Genomic DNA, 17,824 nt, shown 5'->3' with positions numbered 1-17,824 from the left:
TGCCCCGTTCACCATCAACGCCCACCAGAGTGAGATCGCCTGCGTGGCACTGAACCAGCCGGGCAGCGTGGCGGCTTCAGCCTCCCGCAAAGGAACGCTCATCCGTCTGTTCGACACCACGACCAGAGACAAGCTGGTGGAGCTGCGCAGAGGAACCGACCCGGCCACCCTCTACTGGTACGCCCCCTACTGGTCCAACTGGGTGTGCCCACTCCTTTCTTAAACATGGCTTTATTTCACTTAATAAAATATTATGTACTATATGTTTCATAACACTTTTTACATATAATAGAATAAATTACTGTTGATAAGCAAATGTACATCATTACACCGTGGCCAGTTTACGTACAAATAGTAAAAGACATAAAACAGAATGAAATAATAAAATAGAAGAACAAGAAGAAACTGAATCGATTGGAGTTATTTAAAATCTGCTTTGTTTCTTCTTCGCAGCATCAACTTCAGCCACGACTCGTCCTTCCTGTGCGCCTCCAGCGACAAAGGCACCGTTCACATCTTCGCACTCAAAGACACCAAACTCAACCGTCGCTCTGCGTAAGACAAACCTCCGCCTACACCGTCAGACTGTCGCTGAAGGGTTAATGGCTAACGCCGATCCCCTCTCTCCCTCCACAGACTGGCTCGCGTCGGGAAGGTGGGTCCTGTGATCGGTCAGTACGTGGACAGCCAGTGGTCGCTGGCCAGCTTCACCGTGCCGGCAGAGTGCGCCTGTATCTGCGCGTTCGGAAAGAACACGTCCAAGAACGTCAACTCCGTCATCGGTGAGGAAACCTGTCAAAACACACAAAGTTTTATATTTAATAAGAGCCTCAGTGCTTCGTATCAGCTGACATTTATTTTCAAGGGCGCCTCGGCAGTGCACAGGAGGTGAAACTGGCACCTCTCCAGCTACCAGTCCACACTCCATATTTTGTGGTCTGTGGGGCTTGAGCCGGCGACCCTCCGGTTCCCCAGCCAAGTCCCTACACACTGAGCTACTGCCGCCCCAAATACTCACTTTAATACTCACTCTTACTTGAGAGTTTACAGAATGCCCCCAACAGATTCAACATTCAAGCTTTGCACCACAGTGGAGCAGAGCTGCAACGATTAATCAATGAATCGATTAGTTGTCAACCAATAAATGAATCATCAATTAACCGTTTTCAGTCATTGTTAATCTTCTCTGATTTCAGCTTCTAGATTCTTTATTCAAATTCATTCAAATAAATTACATGTCATTTAAAATCCATTGGTACGTGATTTTTTGGTAAAAGTGACCTGATAACTGGCTAAAAGCAGCTAGTACAGTTAGCAGTGCAGCAGTGCAGCGGTAAGAGACTTCCTGTGTTACAAGAGAAAAGGTCCATGTTGCAACAATCCTTTGATACTTTGGTCCCAGACTAGAGTATTAGGGGGGAAGCCGTACTTAATTAACTCCAAAGATGCTGCTACAGACCTTTGTCTCTTATTTTGTTGTTTCTTTGCAGTCCTGAGAAATGTTGGCAAAAGTTCCAGTTGACACATCTCTTCCATTTGTCACTACTATTAATAAAACATAGTCAGTTCATCTGCATATTTTAATTATATATATATCAAGTAGTCACACAATCATTGGTTTTATAATCGCAGCCCTCTGAATCGTGAGGTTCTTCTTGAGATTCCCACCCGAACTCATCTTCTTCAAAACCGTTTGTTTTTACTGTTTCCACACTTCAGATGGCGGCGTTCCAATCACAGCGCTGTATGCCAACAAACAAATAGTTGTTTGTGTTCACATTGTTGATTCGCAGCACTCGACTCAGTGTTGCTTGTAAAGATTAACTGGTCTCTCCTCCTGCAGCCATATGTGTGGACGGGACCTTCCATAAGTACGTGTTCACCCCCCGACGGAAACTGCAACCGAGAAGCCTTCGACGTCTATCTGGACATATGTGATGATGATGACTTCTGAGGCCGGCTGAAGGTCATTAGCTGGAAGGAGAGAGCAGCGAGGACGAGGTGGAAACACGAGGATGACGAATGAAAATGACTGCGGTTAATGATTATTGTTGTGTTCTGGAGACAGATGGGAAGACGGCTGGAGACAGAGAATCAGAGACGTGTGGAGGAACAGACTTTATGCTGGGGCCTGTTTTATAAAGTCCTCTGTGTTTGTAATCAGTTCCTGTATGTAGCAGTGTGAATATGAGTCTGACTGGTTGATGTGAACACTTATAAATGCGCTTAAACCTGGGAGGAAAAGTGGTTTGCTGTATTTATGAGAGCTTACCAGTTTAAGTCAAACAGAAATTAAATTTGTTTTTCTTAAGAAATCAGAATTTGTTACTTGTTTACTTATTTGGTCAAAGTTTTAATAATCAAAAATAAGAAGTGTACATTTAAGTCCAGTGATGGAGTCCCAGTAGACACATAAAGTTATTGGACCTAATTTCCTGGAGATCCAAACCGTGTCGCCTGTATGACGTCTGTTGGTAGTTAGCATAAATGTTTACTCACAATGCTAGCAGAGAAAAAACAAGCAGCAACCTCCGTTTTAGCTACACCTAGTAACTTTCGGGAGTTTCGCTGGTTGCCTGGCAACTGCTCAGAGCCAAGAAATAGTTCGGCATGTAACTCTATCGATTGGCAAATTGTTGTTTATTTACATTTAATTGTCTCTACGGATTAAACAAACGCGATACGTTGTGAGAGCTTTAGAGTCGCTGGTAGGTGAATTTTGTAGCCTTTGGACTGAGCCAGGCTAGCTGTTATATTTAATGGATAAATATGAGAGTGGTCTAAACTAATGAAAGAAATCTGGAGGTTGTCAGTAGCAGACTAATATTGATAAGGGCGATAACGTACAACATAATATCATCAGCATAGAATGTTTTTTGAGCACACTGATTGGCTGTATGAAAAGCCTCGAACAGATCTACTATACGTTCTACAAAACATTGCTTCTTATGAAGCCAGTTAACATTGTCGTACAGCCTGACTGTCGCTGAAGGACGGGAATTTCCTTCAAAAGTGCACAGATTATTATTTTGTTCACATTTGACTGTGGGAGTCTTCACACCAGACACTGCACGACCTTTGGTGTGAACTTCTTTGGGCTGCAGATCAAGTAGTAAACCTAACACTCTCTCAGTGAGTCAAAACAGGGAGATGTTGCTTTCAAACCTTCCATCACCACCAGAGTTCACAGTAAGAAAATAATAATTAAAAAGTTTATTTTAAGTGATAAACGGCCTTGCAACTGAAAATGAACTTTTTCCACACTGCTAATTGTCTGACCTCGGTTTCACTGACTTAGCAGTAAAGTAAATGTTAAAATATTTGGTTAAAGAGCAGTTTGAAAAGATCAGATCAAGATATGAATGAAACTGTTATTACTGCACTGATTGCTTCATCAACTCCAAATGAATCATTTTGTAATTAGAGCCAGTTTAATGTCAAACAGAATTATTTAAAAGCTTCATTCATCAATTTTTTGTTTTACACTGCAATGGCTCCCAACTCTAGTTTTCTCTTAAATATTTAAACAGAAACTCTGATAAAGTTGCAGAATAACTTTGTCTCACCATTTTTCTCTGGCAGTTTATACATGCAAATCCACAGATTACGGACCTTTAATGGGAAGATTATAGAAGTTTTTTACTCTTGAATGTGTCTGTGTGTCCTCAGAAACCGGGCCGAGGCACTTTCAGCCGATGTGTAATCCAAAATCCACTAAAATGTCTGAGTCATAGGAAGGTTTGGCAGTGCAGCTGAAGATCTGTAGGTCAGTGGATGATGTGCAGCAAGTGTTGGGATCCTCTCCCTCGTCGTTTGCTCATTTAAAGCTCCATATATTCAGTCCTTCCAGGTAGTTTCCACACTTCCCAACAATTAACACAAATTCAACCAATCCCTGTAAATTCTGTGCAACCTTGTAATTTTGTCTAATTTCCACCACTTTTTTGCAAACTTTACCAATCATAGCAACTGAACTCCCCCTGCCTTTATTGGGGACAGGCCTTTATTTGGGACAGGCCTTTAATTCCTTTAGCACTAAACTAAACTAAACTCTAACTGCTGCTTCTCTTGAGATTTGTTCAGCAAATTTGACAACTAACATGATGATTATGATGCTTCAGAGGTTTTCTCCTTCTCTCTTGTTTACCATGTTACCGGTAAGTCAGAATGAATTAACGTTATACTTTGTTGTTTTTGTAAAATATAGTGAAAGATTGAATTGTGGAGAATCTATAACTGATCTAATGATGTGCAGCATGTACATATTGACAGAAGTTAAAACATATATATTAGTGTAGGAGATTGAAATGACTTAAAACTCGCTCAAGCAGGCGACCTGGTGGGTTTAAAGAGGTTTTATACATCAAGATAATTTCTATAAAATCCAGACCAGGCCTCTATTGGAGACCTGCGTTTATTTGTCAAAACGTGTAGCCACAGCAAGCTTTTGAGAGAGACCTGCGTCTATTAGGGACCCTGCTTTTATTGGAAGTTTTACGGTATGTTTGAGTCAGACCCTGAACAAGAAGGAGCTACCGAAGAAATTGTTCAATCTAGACAGGACGTTTCTGAATGGTTAGTTATGAGCTTTTTTTTTTAAATGTGTTTGTACGTTGGGTAAATACGGTCAACCGCTGTTGGTGTAACTCACTGCTTATAAAAATCTAGATTTCTGTTAATTGAGTAAACATACGTAGCTTATTGTAGTTAAACATCAGCATGCTATTCCCGTTACAAAAGTACATTTCCACAATGTTTTCTCGTTTTTTAATCTTGAGATCAACATGCGGCTGAAATCTCAGCTACACCGTAATACATCATTATTCAGTCCGACATCTACTATCCACAGCCATACTGGAGCCACTTTTCACTTATTAAATAGGTAATGTCTGTTTACCCGTTATTACTGCGTTTCAACATAATGCACTAATTCCAATTAATAACGTTACATCGGTGCATATGGTGACCTTTCGTTATTGCTAACAAAATATTCAAATAAAAAGCTCTAACTGATATCTTTTCCCTTTTTAAATGTATGTTCTGGTTTAGGTGTACTTGTGGGAATTGCACAACAATGTCTGCTGCAGGGAGATACCACAGGTAGTAACCACAGGTAGTGGATGCTTGTTGAATGAAAATGGAACTATTCAGTCATATTATCTCTCATCAAACGTCACTAACCCTTTTACAGGTTATAAGAAGACTACATCAACTTCAAAACCAACCTTCCTGCATGGTAGACCACCCTGGCCTCCAACCAGTGTGTTTAAATGTGTTCTCACTACAGAATGAACATCTACAGAGCGGACTGTGGGCCTTTACGTCAGAGGGGAATATAAACAGGAAGTTCCGTTTTGCATATAAATTGTTATTGTAATACAAATGAGTAATGAAATAAATAAATTCAATTTTCCACTTTGTTACATTGCTAACTTTTCTTTTTGAAAGGCAGTTGTTAAAATGTTAAATATCAAACACTAGAAAAGATACATTTCTGCACAATATCTAATTTGCAACAACACAATTTATTATTAATGTTTTAACCAACATGCTGCTAATAAATGGTGATACTGCAATTTAGATATTGTGCAGGAAATTATCTTTTGTACTTTTGGATACTCGTCCCACTCCTACCAACCTGTCTCTTGATGTCCATAATATCTGTCTATAAATCAAACACTGAAAGTTTTAATAGAATAGTTTTATTTTTAGAAATACAGCAAACAACACACAACTTGAAAAATTATTCAAAAAGTTATTGAATGTACAAACTGGTTTAAAGTTAAACAATAGGTAATATATATATTTACAACAAAAAAATGTGGGTCATCATAAATGATATTAAATATAAATGTAAATGTATAACTGAATATGTCCACTCTGTTCAGCTGTTACAGATACTATAGGAGCTTTGTGAGCTGGTGTTGGGGCTTTCTGAGCCGAAGAGTTTGTGTGGTTCTGTGTGGTTCTGCGTGGTTCTGCGTACACGGAGGTTCCCCGACGCTCAGGGCCTGTACGTGGGGTTGTTCTGGTCCGGTGTGTCGAACTGCACAGAGAGATCCTCTACGGTCCGGGGTCCCGAAAAACCTTCTCAAACAGCAGGTCCAAGATTTCATCCATATAATCTGCAATAAGGAAAAGTGAAATATTGTGTTTACTTTATCATGTTTATTTATTTGTATAAAAACAGAAAAAGCCAAAGACACTGGTTCATTTACATTTCACACATTTTATTTATTTTACAGATATTTTATAATGACTGTTTCAGTATAATTTTCAATAGAAAAATGTTAAACCTACTGAAGGTCGGTTCATTCACTGGCTCTGCTGGGCTTTCTCTCTTCTTCCACTTTGGGAAATGGAGCCTGAACAGCAGCTCACCAGCTGAGGTTGCTGCCTGTGGACGCTCTGCAGTATCACTGCAGTGCAGGGGGGCAGCTAAAGTCTTGGGAGGGAAAATAATAAAAAGCAAAATAAGATTGTGAACACATTGTACAAATATCCAGACAATGGTGATTTATTTCCAAATTAACAGCTTTATTTATAAAAACTTGAAGAATGCAGGACTCAAATTCAGTTCTCAACAGTTCCTCAGACAGTCCTAATAACACAAAAAGAGTCTTTCACATATATAGAACGTATATCAATTACAAAGTAAACCACCAAATGACTTTGAAATAAGATAGTAGAAATGATATAGCTTACAGTCTAAAGTGAATTAATAACAGGCAGGAACACATCAATAGTTATATCATACTCGCTTTCTAAAAGAAATTCACATTATATATAAAATGTATCTACATCCTCATATGCTATATTCCATTACTTTATTCAGAGTTCAGTATAAATATAATACCTTATCCAGCTTAAAGAAGTGCAGTGGACGGCTGCAGGTTCCCAGCAGGAGGCCGGCTGTTCCACTTCCTGTAGAACTCACAGTGTAGACAGCGTTGTTCCACAGAGAGGAACGTTCCCGACGGTCTGCTCCGTACGTCACATTCCCGCTGACACACAGGACACTCCTCAAACAGCTCCATCAGGCAGCTCTCATACACAGTGTGAGTCTTACAGACGGCGGGAGAAGATTTCAGTCTGCAACAAACACAAACATCAACAGGAGACGAGTCAAAGGTCGTCCTGGTAGAGACGATGAGGAGGAAGATCCAGTCACTCACGTCACGTCTGCTGACTCGCTCGAGGTGTCTGCAGGGTCGTCTGTACGATCATGTGGTTCTTCAGTGTCAACAGAACTGCCGTTTAAAAGGTTCTCCTCCTCCTCCTCCTCCTCCTCCTCCTCCTCCTCTCTCCTCCTCCTCGTTCTCCTCCTCCTCCTCCAAGCGACGTCTCTTACATTGGCTCTTTATCGATGTTGGAACCGGCCGTGATGCAGAGAATGCAACAGCCGAGGTGCCGACACCAACGTCAGTGCAAGAAACTGTATTCTGTGTGCCTGAACAACACACACACACACACACACACACACACACACACATTGTTTATCTTATTGTTTATAACAGGAGGAATCACCTGATGAACTAACTTTATATCACCTGTGCTTCTGAAATGAGGTTGGAGAGTCTTCATTCCGAGCTGCGTTCCCGTTGTGCGTGTTGTTGGCGGGTCCGTCTGGGACGCCACATGTTTCACCACGGCAATCACTCCAGATGTGCTCGCCTGAACACAAACAGCACTGAGGTTTTATTTTATTCATAAATGTAGGTCTGAGTGCAGCATGAACTCCAACAGTATTCTTCTACGCGCTGATAAAGATCCTTACACTAATTATTTGAGGGTCTGATAATTCTCCAGAAATGGGAAATCCTGCACAGAGTCAACTTCATACTGAGGAAAGAGCAGTGATATTTAATGTAACTCTCTAATGTCACTGAAGGACGCACAGATCGACCCAGTTAATAGGAATATATATATATATATATATATATATATATATATATATATATATATATGGTTTGACACAGTTACTCCATTACAGTTACATTACAGTTACCAGTCTCAGTCACTGACACATATAGAAGATATACTTTATTGATCCCTTAACAACTGTCTGCTGTTATTGTGCGACAGACACCATCAGACACTGTAAACCCCCCCACACTGACTGTCTGTCTCTGTGTGTTACAGTAATCATCTACCGGTAAACACAGAGCTGCAGACAGTTCCAGATGTTCCTCTGCTGATAAACTGAATGTGAATCTCTATAAAAGAAGAATAAAGGAACATCTGCACCACATCTGGTTTAAAATAACTTCACTTTATAAGTTTCATCTTCATCTTTTAACCCATTTAACAAACACAAGAACGAACTGAACTGAACACTACTCACGGTGTCCTCCCCTGCTGTCGGTCCACGGACGGTCGGTACCGCTCCCTCTTTCAGTAGCAGCTTTGCAGCCAGTCCGGCATTGTACTGACCCAGGTTCTGGAAGCAGTCCGACAGGAAGTGGTTGGCACACACAATCGGTTTCTTACCGACTGGAACCGGGACTTTCCCGTCGTATATAAAGTGGATCCACTGCAGTCGGAGCTCCTCTGAGGCTGGGAGAGTGTGTAAGGCTCGGTGCTGCAGCCTGCAGCCGACAACCGAGCAGTAGTGCTCTCTCATATTAGATTATATATAGAAATATATATATTATAATAGAATGCAGCTCTGTCGGTTGTAATGTGGAGCTGCTGCTGCTTCTTCTTCTCGTAGATTGGATTGGCGGCTGGCATCCAGTTTATATAGGTGCATTGCCGCCACCTACCGGACTGGAGTGTGGCACATTATTGACAGAGAGAAACTATATATATATATATACAAATTTTTTTTCTGAGTTTAGAACATTTGAAACAATAGAAACATTCATTCTTTATTGAGAGCTCGATTTAACGGAAACAAACAGAACCGGCTTGTTTAGTTCAATTAAATTATACTTTGATCTGGGTTGAAGACACTGGGAGATAGTCCTGTCTGTTAGTCATATAGATGGTATTATCATTAGATAGATAGATAGATAGATAGATAGATAGATAGATAGATAGATAGATAGATAGATAGATAGATAGATAGATAGACTTTATTAATCTCCGGAGGGAAATTGGGTTGTCATAGCAGCATACATTTATACAATAAAATACAATAGAAAAAAATACAACAATAGAATAAAATAATTTGATAGAAAAGGTTAAAGGTTGCAACATGCTAATGAAAACCCAAAAAAGACATCAGAAATTGGAAGAATCTGAAATTGCATGTTTTATCTCAGGTATTCTGACTGAGGCAGCCCACAGAAACATGACGTGTTGTTTTTTACACTGTGTCTGCTGATAGACATGTATATAAACAAACAATTCAAAAGTTGGTTTTGGATAATATGTCGCCTTTAAAACCAAGTCTCAACCTTCAAACACTATCTGAGGTACTGTGGACCAGCTAACCTGCACCTTCCACAAAGTTATGATGTTCTAATAATAAGATAATAATATAACTATTAACACAATTTCAACCAGTTGCAGTGAATTCTTTTGAAGTCCGCCGCACAAAACGTTGAACCATTCGTCACCAAACTACTAAAGATTTTATTTCAAAGGAACAAGTTGCCTTTGATTTTTAGAGAATTAGAATTATACAAACAAAAGCAACTATGTTTTTTGCCATTTTCACTTTATTCCTCAATGTTATTGTAAAGAAATACCTAAAAGCATATTTTAGAAAAACTGCAGTGAAATCAGACCCCCCCCCCAAAAAAAAGTCCTAGAGGCTTTTATTGAGACTATATTTCAGCTCTGCAATGAGCCCTTCACAAGATGGAATAAACACAGCACACCTGAAGCATCCACCACTGTCCTCCCATAATAAAGGTACACCTGGGAGCATGTGATGCATGCATGGCAGATCACATTTTCAGAAACTCATTACCAGCTGTGGACAAATCTGTTTGTTTATGTGCGAACGAATGTACCATGAAGATCAAGTTTTATCTTACTTTTCCCATTAGCTCAAAAGGGAATTGAACTTTGGAAAATAAAAGTTGACTCATCAGGTCGGAGGAGTGTATGAGTGGTTCTTTATGAGAGGATTATCTTTTACTTGAAGGGATAGTTTGGGTTTTTTGAAATGGGGTTATATGAGGTAGTGATCAGTAGATGGCGAGGTCCCAGTTTGGAAGCTAATTAGTTCAATGCGGTTGATGAAGGCGGCAACAAAACTATTTTAGCCACGAAAAAAAAATCTGTTTGAGTGTACGCCATGTCTAGAGCAGTTTCACTGCTTTATCTCGCCTTCAGACAGATGATTCGTGACAGGAAACCTAAGCTGTTATATCCATTTGTGCTCTCTTCATAGCGTCCAGACTTTACCTGTCTGCAGCTGCCTCAACTGGTCAGCCTGTTTGTGTTATTGTGTGTCAGGTTTATTGCCTTCAAGAGACAGAGACAGCTGAAGAGTGGCAGGAAACGGGGGGAGAGAGAGAGAGAGAGAGAGAGAGAGAGAGAGAGTTGAGTATGACACGCAGCAAAGGGCCACAGGTCGGAGTCGAACCCACGGTGGCTGCAGTACGAACTCTGCCTCACACTGGGCACCAGGTGAGCTCTCCGGGAACCCCGACTTTAAAGGCTTCCCATCGGAAAGGGCAACAACACAAAAGTTCCTTGTAGAGGCTTTAAGTTTAATACTCGAGTACTGATGTTACGTTCCTATAGAAACAATAACAGCTGATTTGACCTTAAACTACTTTAAGTTCCTGTTGTACAAACTGCGTTGTTATTCCCCAGCTGATGTTGCTTTCTGCCAACGTTCCTCCGGCTGTAGCAGCCCATTATTTCCTCCTTTGTTGTTGATTTGTCCTGACTGCCCTGAACCTTTCGTACCTGCAGTTGTGCAATAGATCCCACGGTGACATTTGAAACAGCGACCCGTCCCTGCCCTCATATTTACTGCCATATATCCGAGTAGCTTTCTCTGTTAACAGCGGTTTACATTAGGCTTTTACAGCCTCTTGTCATTTGTGCAAGTGGGATGATGTTGAAATGTCAGCGATGATGAGTCACTCGTTTTCAACACAAACCCCAAAAATGCACTTTTAATAAGTTGTGTGGCCTCAGCTGTCAGGCTGAAATAAATATCTGCTTTACAACTGGAGTGTGTGTGGATGAGGGCAGATACAACACTGTGAATATGACACTCTACCTTTTACATATAATCTTCAATATGATGTTTCATGTGCCTTTATTAGCTCTTTACTACGAGCCTTTCTGTCCCTGTACGACACAACCAGAGTCCATTTCATCCTTAAAGACACATTACTGATGTGTCTGAAACCAGACTGAGAGTCAGTGATTAAAGCAGCTGTGTTTCACCCGATAGAGCCCAAAGACTGTATTCAGTGTGATATATTCTGATTGGTCTGAAGTAGCTAATGCTGCGTTCAGTCATTGGTGTGAGAAGATTACAAAGTCCACCTCAACCAACTACTGCTAATGAATGCATCAGAATAATCTAATGATATCAAATATAATAGGACAACAGTCAATCACTTTAACAACCTTTTTGAATTCAATTTAAGACTTATTGTATGTCATAAACAAAGTACTAAGCATATGAAGGAAATCAGTTTTGGATCCATATTTTTTTATATTGCTCTTTAAAGTAAAAACAATGTTTTTTCTTCAGCGTGGCTAAAATACAGTTTCTTAAATACTTTTTTTTTTTTTACAGAGAGACATAAAGAGCGTGTCGGTCCATCGCTGGAGCTTTTTTGCTGCCCAGTCGGCCTTTTCCCTCCTCATATAGTCCGATATCCTGCAGAGCGCCACAATAATGAACATTAATGCGCACACACACAGAATAAGAACCCAGCTCATACAGCCTGGCTCCTGTTCACGTCATTCATTTCTTTGTCTTTAAGAAGACAATAAACAGAGAAAAAGCATTTTAATAAGAACAGGATAGAACAGAAGCTCCTGGTGTTTAACATCATTACCACATGTTTAAAGGTTGATTCCAGATGTTTTATGACCACAATCTGACATCTGCTGTCTGATATGTCTAAAGGGAACAAGGAGCTTGATTTTATACAAATAAATATATATATATGTATATGTAGAGAGAGAGAGAGAGAGAGAGAGAGAGAGAGAGAGAGAGAGAGAGAGGATCTTTAGGTTTGTTGATCTCTAATCACTTTTGATCAATCTGGATACGTTTTAGATATTTTGCTGAGTTGCTCTTTCGCCATTTATACTTGAGAGCAGCCAATCCAGGTACTTTGTGTCAAGCTCCGCCCACTTTTGGGTGAAAACAGTTCCTCTAATTTGACTGGCAGTAAATGTAAACTCAGAGGTATTTGCCAGTTTAATGACATTAGATAAGAATACTGTATTGCTTTTTAGCTGTTAGGAGCATAAATCAAGAAAAATTAAGAAATAGTTATTGATGAGTGTCCTGACATATAGCCTACAACTACCTTAATGAATCACATATTTCTGCCGTCTGTCACTGTTTCTGTCGTTCAGTCGTTTTATCTCCACTTCCTGTTACTTTCTCCTGTTTCCAAGGTTCATTATTAGAAGGTCGGTCAGCTCAGTTTATGGGAATTATTAAGGTTCAAATCCCCTCTGCTCCACACTGTCACACCAAACTCCATTCAAAAAACGGCTGTTTTAAGGAAGTAAAACCTTTATTTCCACCATCAGTAAGACTCTGATTCTCTTCAATCTACAGACACAATCTGCTCACATTGACTCAGTAACATCATTAACTAACCTGTGAGGAAGAGTTGGACACAGACACACTCACTGACTGTCTGTCATTAACTAACCTGTGAGGAAGAGTTGGACACAGACACACTCACTGACTGTCTGTCATTAACTAACCTGTGAGGAAGAGTTGGACACAGACACACTCACTGACTGTCTGTCATTAACTAACCTGTGAGGAAGAGTTGGACACACACACACTCACTGACTGTCTGTCATTAACTAACCTGTGAGGAAGAGTTGGACACAGACACACTCACTGACTGTCTGTCATTAACTAACCTGTGAGGAAGAGTTGGACACAGACACACTCACTGACTGTCTGTCATTAACTAACCTGTGAGGAAGAGTTGGACACACACACACACTCACTGACTGTCTGTCATTAACTAACCTGTGAGGAAGAGTTGGACACAGACACACTCACTGACTGTCTGTCATTAACTAACCTGTGAGGAAGAGTTGGACACACACACACTCACTGACTGTCTGTCATTAACTAACCTGTGAGGAAGAGTTGGACACAGACACACTCACTGACTGTCTGTCATTAACTAACCTGTGAGGAAGAGTTGGACACACACACACTCACTGACTCTTTGGGGAAGTAAAGACGTCGTTTCTCATCTGTAATCCTTTTTCAGGTTTATTATGTCTCTCTCTTTGTTGTTTGTTGTGTTGTGGTTGTTGTTGTGGTTGTTGTTGTTGTTGTTGTTGGTCAAAATGAATGAGGTTCTATAACACACTGTACGTTCCTGAATATGATATGGATAATCTGAAAGGATTATTATTACTGTATCGATGTCATTTTATATATAAATCTTAAAGCATTACTTTACATTTTATAATGAATGTTTGCAGCCTTATTCTGCTTTCTGTTGTTGTCTTCTGAACATTCCTACAAATAAACAATGTTGTATCTTATAATAATTGTCAACTAACGTCTTAAACAAATATCTAAACAAACTAAAAGCAACCTTTATTACAAGGAAGAGCTCAGAAACTTCAGTAAATGTGTGAATAACCATCGACTACCTGTTTGCTTCAGAATCTTTAAAATCCTTTTATTGGTTCATAAAACTCTAAATGCTCTCAGTCCTGCTTATTTATTTATTTATTTATTTATTTATAATCAATCTATTGAGTTTTATTATTTATTATTATAGCTTTAATATGTTGCTGCCTCATGAAGTCTGATTGACTGATTGACTGATAATAAGTAAACTGTAGTTATTATAAGTGATGTCATTAGATTATTCGGACTGATGCGTTAATGGAACAGCAGGATTTTACTGTTGTTGTTCGTTGTTCTTACAGTCTTTAGTTTTCAATGTCTGTACTGAAGTATTTATATCAAATTCTTCTGGTTCTTTCCTGTTAACTATTGTTGGTATCAGCTAGTTTCCCAGTAAATATCAGGGGATTAGCAGTTGTTGTATAATAAAGAGCAAAAAGTTCAAGATTTCCTCAGAAAAGACAAAGAAAAAGTAGAGTGAGGGAATAATCTCATACCTTCAGAATAAAGTGTATGATTATAGATAATGCAGATGCTTTTACTGTGAAAGCGTGGCTGTGGTCTCTCTGCAGTCTCATTATGAGTCCGTCAGTCACTGCAGAGCTTCATTTCCGTTCCACGCTGATTATTCTGTCAGACAGACGCAGATGTTTCCCTCAGAGTCAGGTTGATTCCTCGAGACAGGAAGTGAACTCAAAACCTTCCTCTTCAGTCTGGACTCTAACTGCTTTTAGACATTTACTCAGTTATATTCTAGTGTTTTCTATTGCAGAATGTCATTGTTCATTATTTATTATGTTATTTTAACTACTTCTTTACATAATATATTTAATATTTGTTTATTTCTGCCTGCTGGCGGGTCATAAGTAGACATTGATATAATAGAACTTATGAAGTTATATTTAGTTTCTATTTCGCTTTAATTAATCACTGTTGTAAAAACTGTAAAATGTATTTTAATTTTATTGTCAGTTTTATTGTCTGTTCTGTATTATTATGTAAATCATCTGTGAGCTGCACTAAACTGTATGAAAGGTGCTGTACAAATAAAGTTTGATTGATTGATTGATTGATTATTTCTGATCAGCTGGCGCCCTCTGCTGGTCAGCAATCTACACTTTTCTTCTTTGGTTTCCATCAGTGATATTCAACATCAACAACAACATGACACATTTTGTTTGTAAAAGGCTCGAACCGTGCCAAAACATTTAAAATATGCAACAAAAGCAAATTTTGCCTTCAAACAACACAACTTGTAAACAAGTGTATGAGCTCTTCCAATCAACCATTACACAGTGGACAAGAAAACTGCAAACCACTCATTGACAAAGCGAGAGTGGTGGAACGTCACATTGACCCAGATAATGACGAAGAGTGGCATGCCAGGCCTCAACAGCCCTCTCTCCTCAGGTGGGATCAGTCTGACATGAAGTGCATTCAGGAATGTTATGAGGCACTCGGTGTAGTAGTAATATTGGGGATATGGCATAGGACACCATCACTGGAGATGGCAGCACACATGGTTATGTTGGCGCCCGTCTGTCCTGGAACTGTGATAGTGTCCCTGTACCCAATGAGGTTCCTTCCACGTCTCCTCACTTTACAGAGATTGAAGCCGGCTTCATCAACATAAATGAAGACAGCTTCAAGCTCCATTATTCTCTGAGTAAAAAAAGGTAAAATGACAATGAACAGTGACTCCAGTTGACTCTAACTGCATGATATGACGAGGCATAATGTTTCCTTACCTCCACATATTGGCATCTGGCCTCCTTCACAACGTCAGAGTTCCTTTGAAATGGAACTGTACAGAGCTGCTTCATGGCCATATGGTTCCTTCTTAGGATGCGGTCAATGGTGGTCACGCTCACGTTGTTGATGTTCCTAAACATGCCCAGATCTGGGATCAGTGCTGCCCTGATTTCACGCAGCCTTATGGCATTGTTTGCCACAACCATGTTCACAACAGCTGCCTCCTGCTCAGCACTAACAATTCTTCCTCTACCACCAGAGAACGGTAGCCTTTGGATTCTATAAAGAATACATGTAATGGGAATGAGGAAACAATTACACAAAGTATATCACTGAAGATATTTCTGTATACACTGTACAGCAACATTACCTGTTTCTGTCCAAAGATTCTGACAATGGATGCGACAGTGTTTCTGTTTAGAACAGGTTAGGGTTAACTAAACCTCCCCCCCCCTCTGACCCCCCCCCCCCCTCCTCCCCTTCCTCTTCTCCTTCTCTTCTTTCTCTCTTCTCTTCCTTTTACTTTATAAAAAAAAAAAAAAAAACCTTTTACAGTTTTTTCCAATTGCTAAAACACAATTTTGCAGACTAGGCTGATTTTATCAAAATACTGAACACAATTCACAAAACCACAGAATACCTCATATATCCAGTAACATGAAGCACTGCAACCAGAACTACATATATAATATATAATATATATATATAATATAACATTATAAATGGCACACACTTCATTCATATCACCAGATTTTTGTCTAACCAACTACACACTCTTGGGCAGAATGAAAAGCAATTTCATCTTTAGTTTGCTTTAATACTAAAATAGTTCCAATTGTAGAAAATTCTTCAGATTGTTCACATGCACAGAAATATCTGCAGATACACACACACACACACACACACACACACACACACACACACACACACACACACGCTGTTGAAACATTTATTTTTTTGTTTAGTTTTTTAAGTCAGTGCAACATCTTCACAGCAGATATATTTACATTGGAGTGAACAAAATAATTCTCACAAAAAACTAAAACTGAAAAAGAAAATTGCAGAAAAAATATATAGAAAAAAAAGACCTGTGGTGTTTTTCTAGTGCTTCCTACCTGATTGAAGGTAACAATGAACCATTGAGGTGTTTGGTCAGGTGATATATCATATATTCATATTCATCATATATTGGCCAATCAGCTCATGTAGTGTCATTTTGAATGTGAACATGTGACTTTCTGTCAGATTGTTGTTATGCAGAGAGCCATCAGAGCATTTAAAAAGTAAAGTAAAGCAGAAAATGTGTTTAGAGTTTTGGAGACTTGAGAAGAGGTTCTGCTCTCTGTGTGACACTTTAAATTATTGTGCTGGGTTATTTTAGTGAGTGAGCAACTGGAGACAACTGGAAAAGACACGAATGCTGAATGTCATATTAAAGGCAAACACACACACACACACACACACACACACACACACACACACACACACACACACCTTTTCCTATAGCTTAGTCCCTTTTTAGTTAGATTGTATATTGTGTGTTTCATCTGTGTGTGTGTGTGTGTGTGTGTGTGTGTGTGTGTGTGTGTGGGTGCCACCATATGTTTCAACAAAGAATGAAACACGTGTTGGTGAGAGACAAAGGAATCATGTTGAGAGTGCCAGGGTTCACTTTCCTCTCCTTGTGTGTGTGCTGAGCTTTAGGCTGAATTTGGGTTTGTGTGTGTGATCTTACATTAACGGTGCTGAGTTAAAAGGAAGTTAGAGCCATGCAAGCGTAACATTAACTAACATCACCTGAGCAGTGTCTCAAAGACTACAGTTATAATCTGCATCAATCATATCAACATCATGATGCTGTACCATCCTTACTGCCTGCTTCCAGTAGGGGGCGCTATGACTATGACTGAGTATTGTAACGTAGACGTGTTCAGGGCGGGACTCTTATCAAACGTGAAGTTTTGTTGAGATTGAACCATGTACACTGAGGTTATGATAACTTCCTGTTACATGGTCATATATGGAGATATGAAGACAAGCCACAGAGTCACAGTTCAACTCAGAGTCACAGTTCAACTCAGGGTCACAAACAGGTGGTGAAAGGAGGAGATTATCAGAAGTTATTGAAGTATTAAAAGTTGTGCTGTTTTATTGGTGATTTGAAGTGACACTGTTTCTCTGAAATCATGTGACCACAAAATCCCCAGAAGCAGCTCTAAATGAAATTCACTTTACACCAGATTGAGTCCATATTGAAACTCACTGCAGTCTGTGAAGTCAGTCAGCTTCCTGTCTCTGAGACTG

The 17,824-nt window shown here is 39.6% G+C and overlaps 2 protein-coding genes across 3 annotated transcripts in view; one reads left to right on the top strand and one right to left on the bottom strand.

Annotated features, from left to right (window-relative positions):
• The window catches only part of wdr45 (WD repeat domain 45), a 5,936-nt gene extending 3,615 nt beyond the window's left edge, over nt 1-2,321 (top strand). Inside the window, exons 8-11 of the mRNA XM_051413299.1 lie at nt 1-177; nt 454-555; nt 637-782; nt 1,844-2,321. The exon at nt 1-177 is cut by the window's left edge and continues 32 nt beyond it. Of these exons, the coding sequence (XP_051269259.1) occupies nt 1-177; nt 454-555; nt 637-782; nt 1,844-1,938 (520 nt within the window). The 3' untranslated portion in view covers nt 1,939-2,321. The remainder of the gene's footprint in view (nt 178-453; nt 556-636; nt 783-1,843) is intronic.
• A 3,365-nt stretch (nt 2,322-5,686) lies between these two features.
• On the bottom strand, nt 5,687-8,719 carry LOC127370858 (uncharacterized). Of its 2 annotated transcripts, none has more exons than XM_051413304.1 (7): nt 8,345-8,719; nt 7,551-7,674; nt 7,336-7,450; nt 7,176-7,292; nt 6,857-7,092; nt 6,301-6,601; nt 5,687-6,125 (listed from the first exon to the last, which is right to left on the bottom strand). In XM_051413304.1, exons 1-5 carry the CDS (start codon nt 8,621-8,623, stop codon nt 6,867-6,869), a joined length of 861 nt encoding a protein of 286 aa, XP_051269264.1. In that variant the 5' UTR covers nt 8,624-8,719; the 3' UTR covers nt 5,687-6,125; nt 6,301-6,601; nt 6,857-6,866. The 2 variants fall into 2 exon arrangements, with proteins under 2 accessions (XP_051269264.1, XP_051269263.1); XM_051413303.1 differs by having other exon boundaries at nt 6,301-6,445.
• Between the last annotated feature and the right edge of the window lie 9,105 nt (nt 8,720-17,824).

Source organism: Dicentrarchus labrax, unplaced genomic scaffold (assembly GCF_905237075.1).
Source record: "Dicentrarchus labrax unplaced genomic scaffold, dlabrax2021, whole genome shotgun sequence".
NCBI lineage: Eukaryota > Metazoa > Chordata > Actinopteri > Moronidae > Dicentrarchus > Dicentrarchus labrax.
This window is presented reverse-complemented; position numbering and strand designations above follow the sequence as displayed.

Coding starts and splice junctions, on each gene's coding strand:
- LOC127370858 (XM_051413304.1), bottom strand. CDS start 8,623: ATGAGAGAGCACTACTGCTCGGTTGTCGGCTGCAGGCTGCAGCACCGA. Junction 7,675..8,344: donor CGACAGCAGGGGAGGACACC/GTGAGTAGTGTT, acceptor GTTTGTGTTCAG/GCGAGCACATCTGGAGTGAT. Junction 7,093..7,175: donor AGCGAGTCAGCAGACGTGAC/GTGAGTGACTGG, acceptor TGTTTGTTGCAG/ACTGAAATCTTCTCCCGCCG.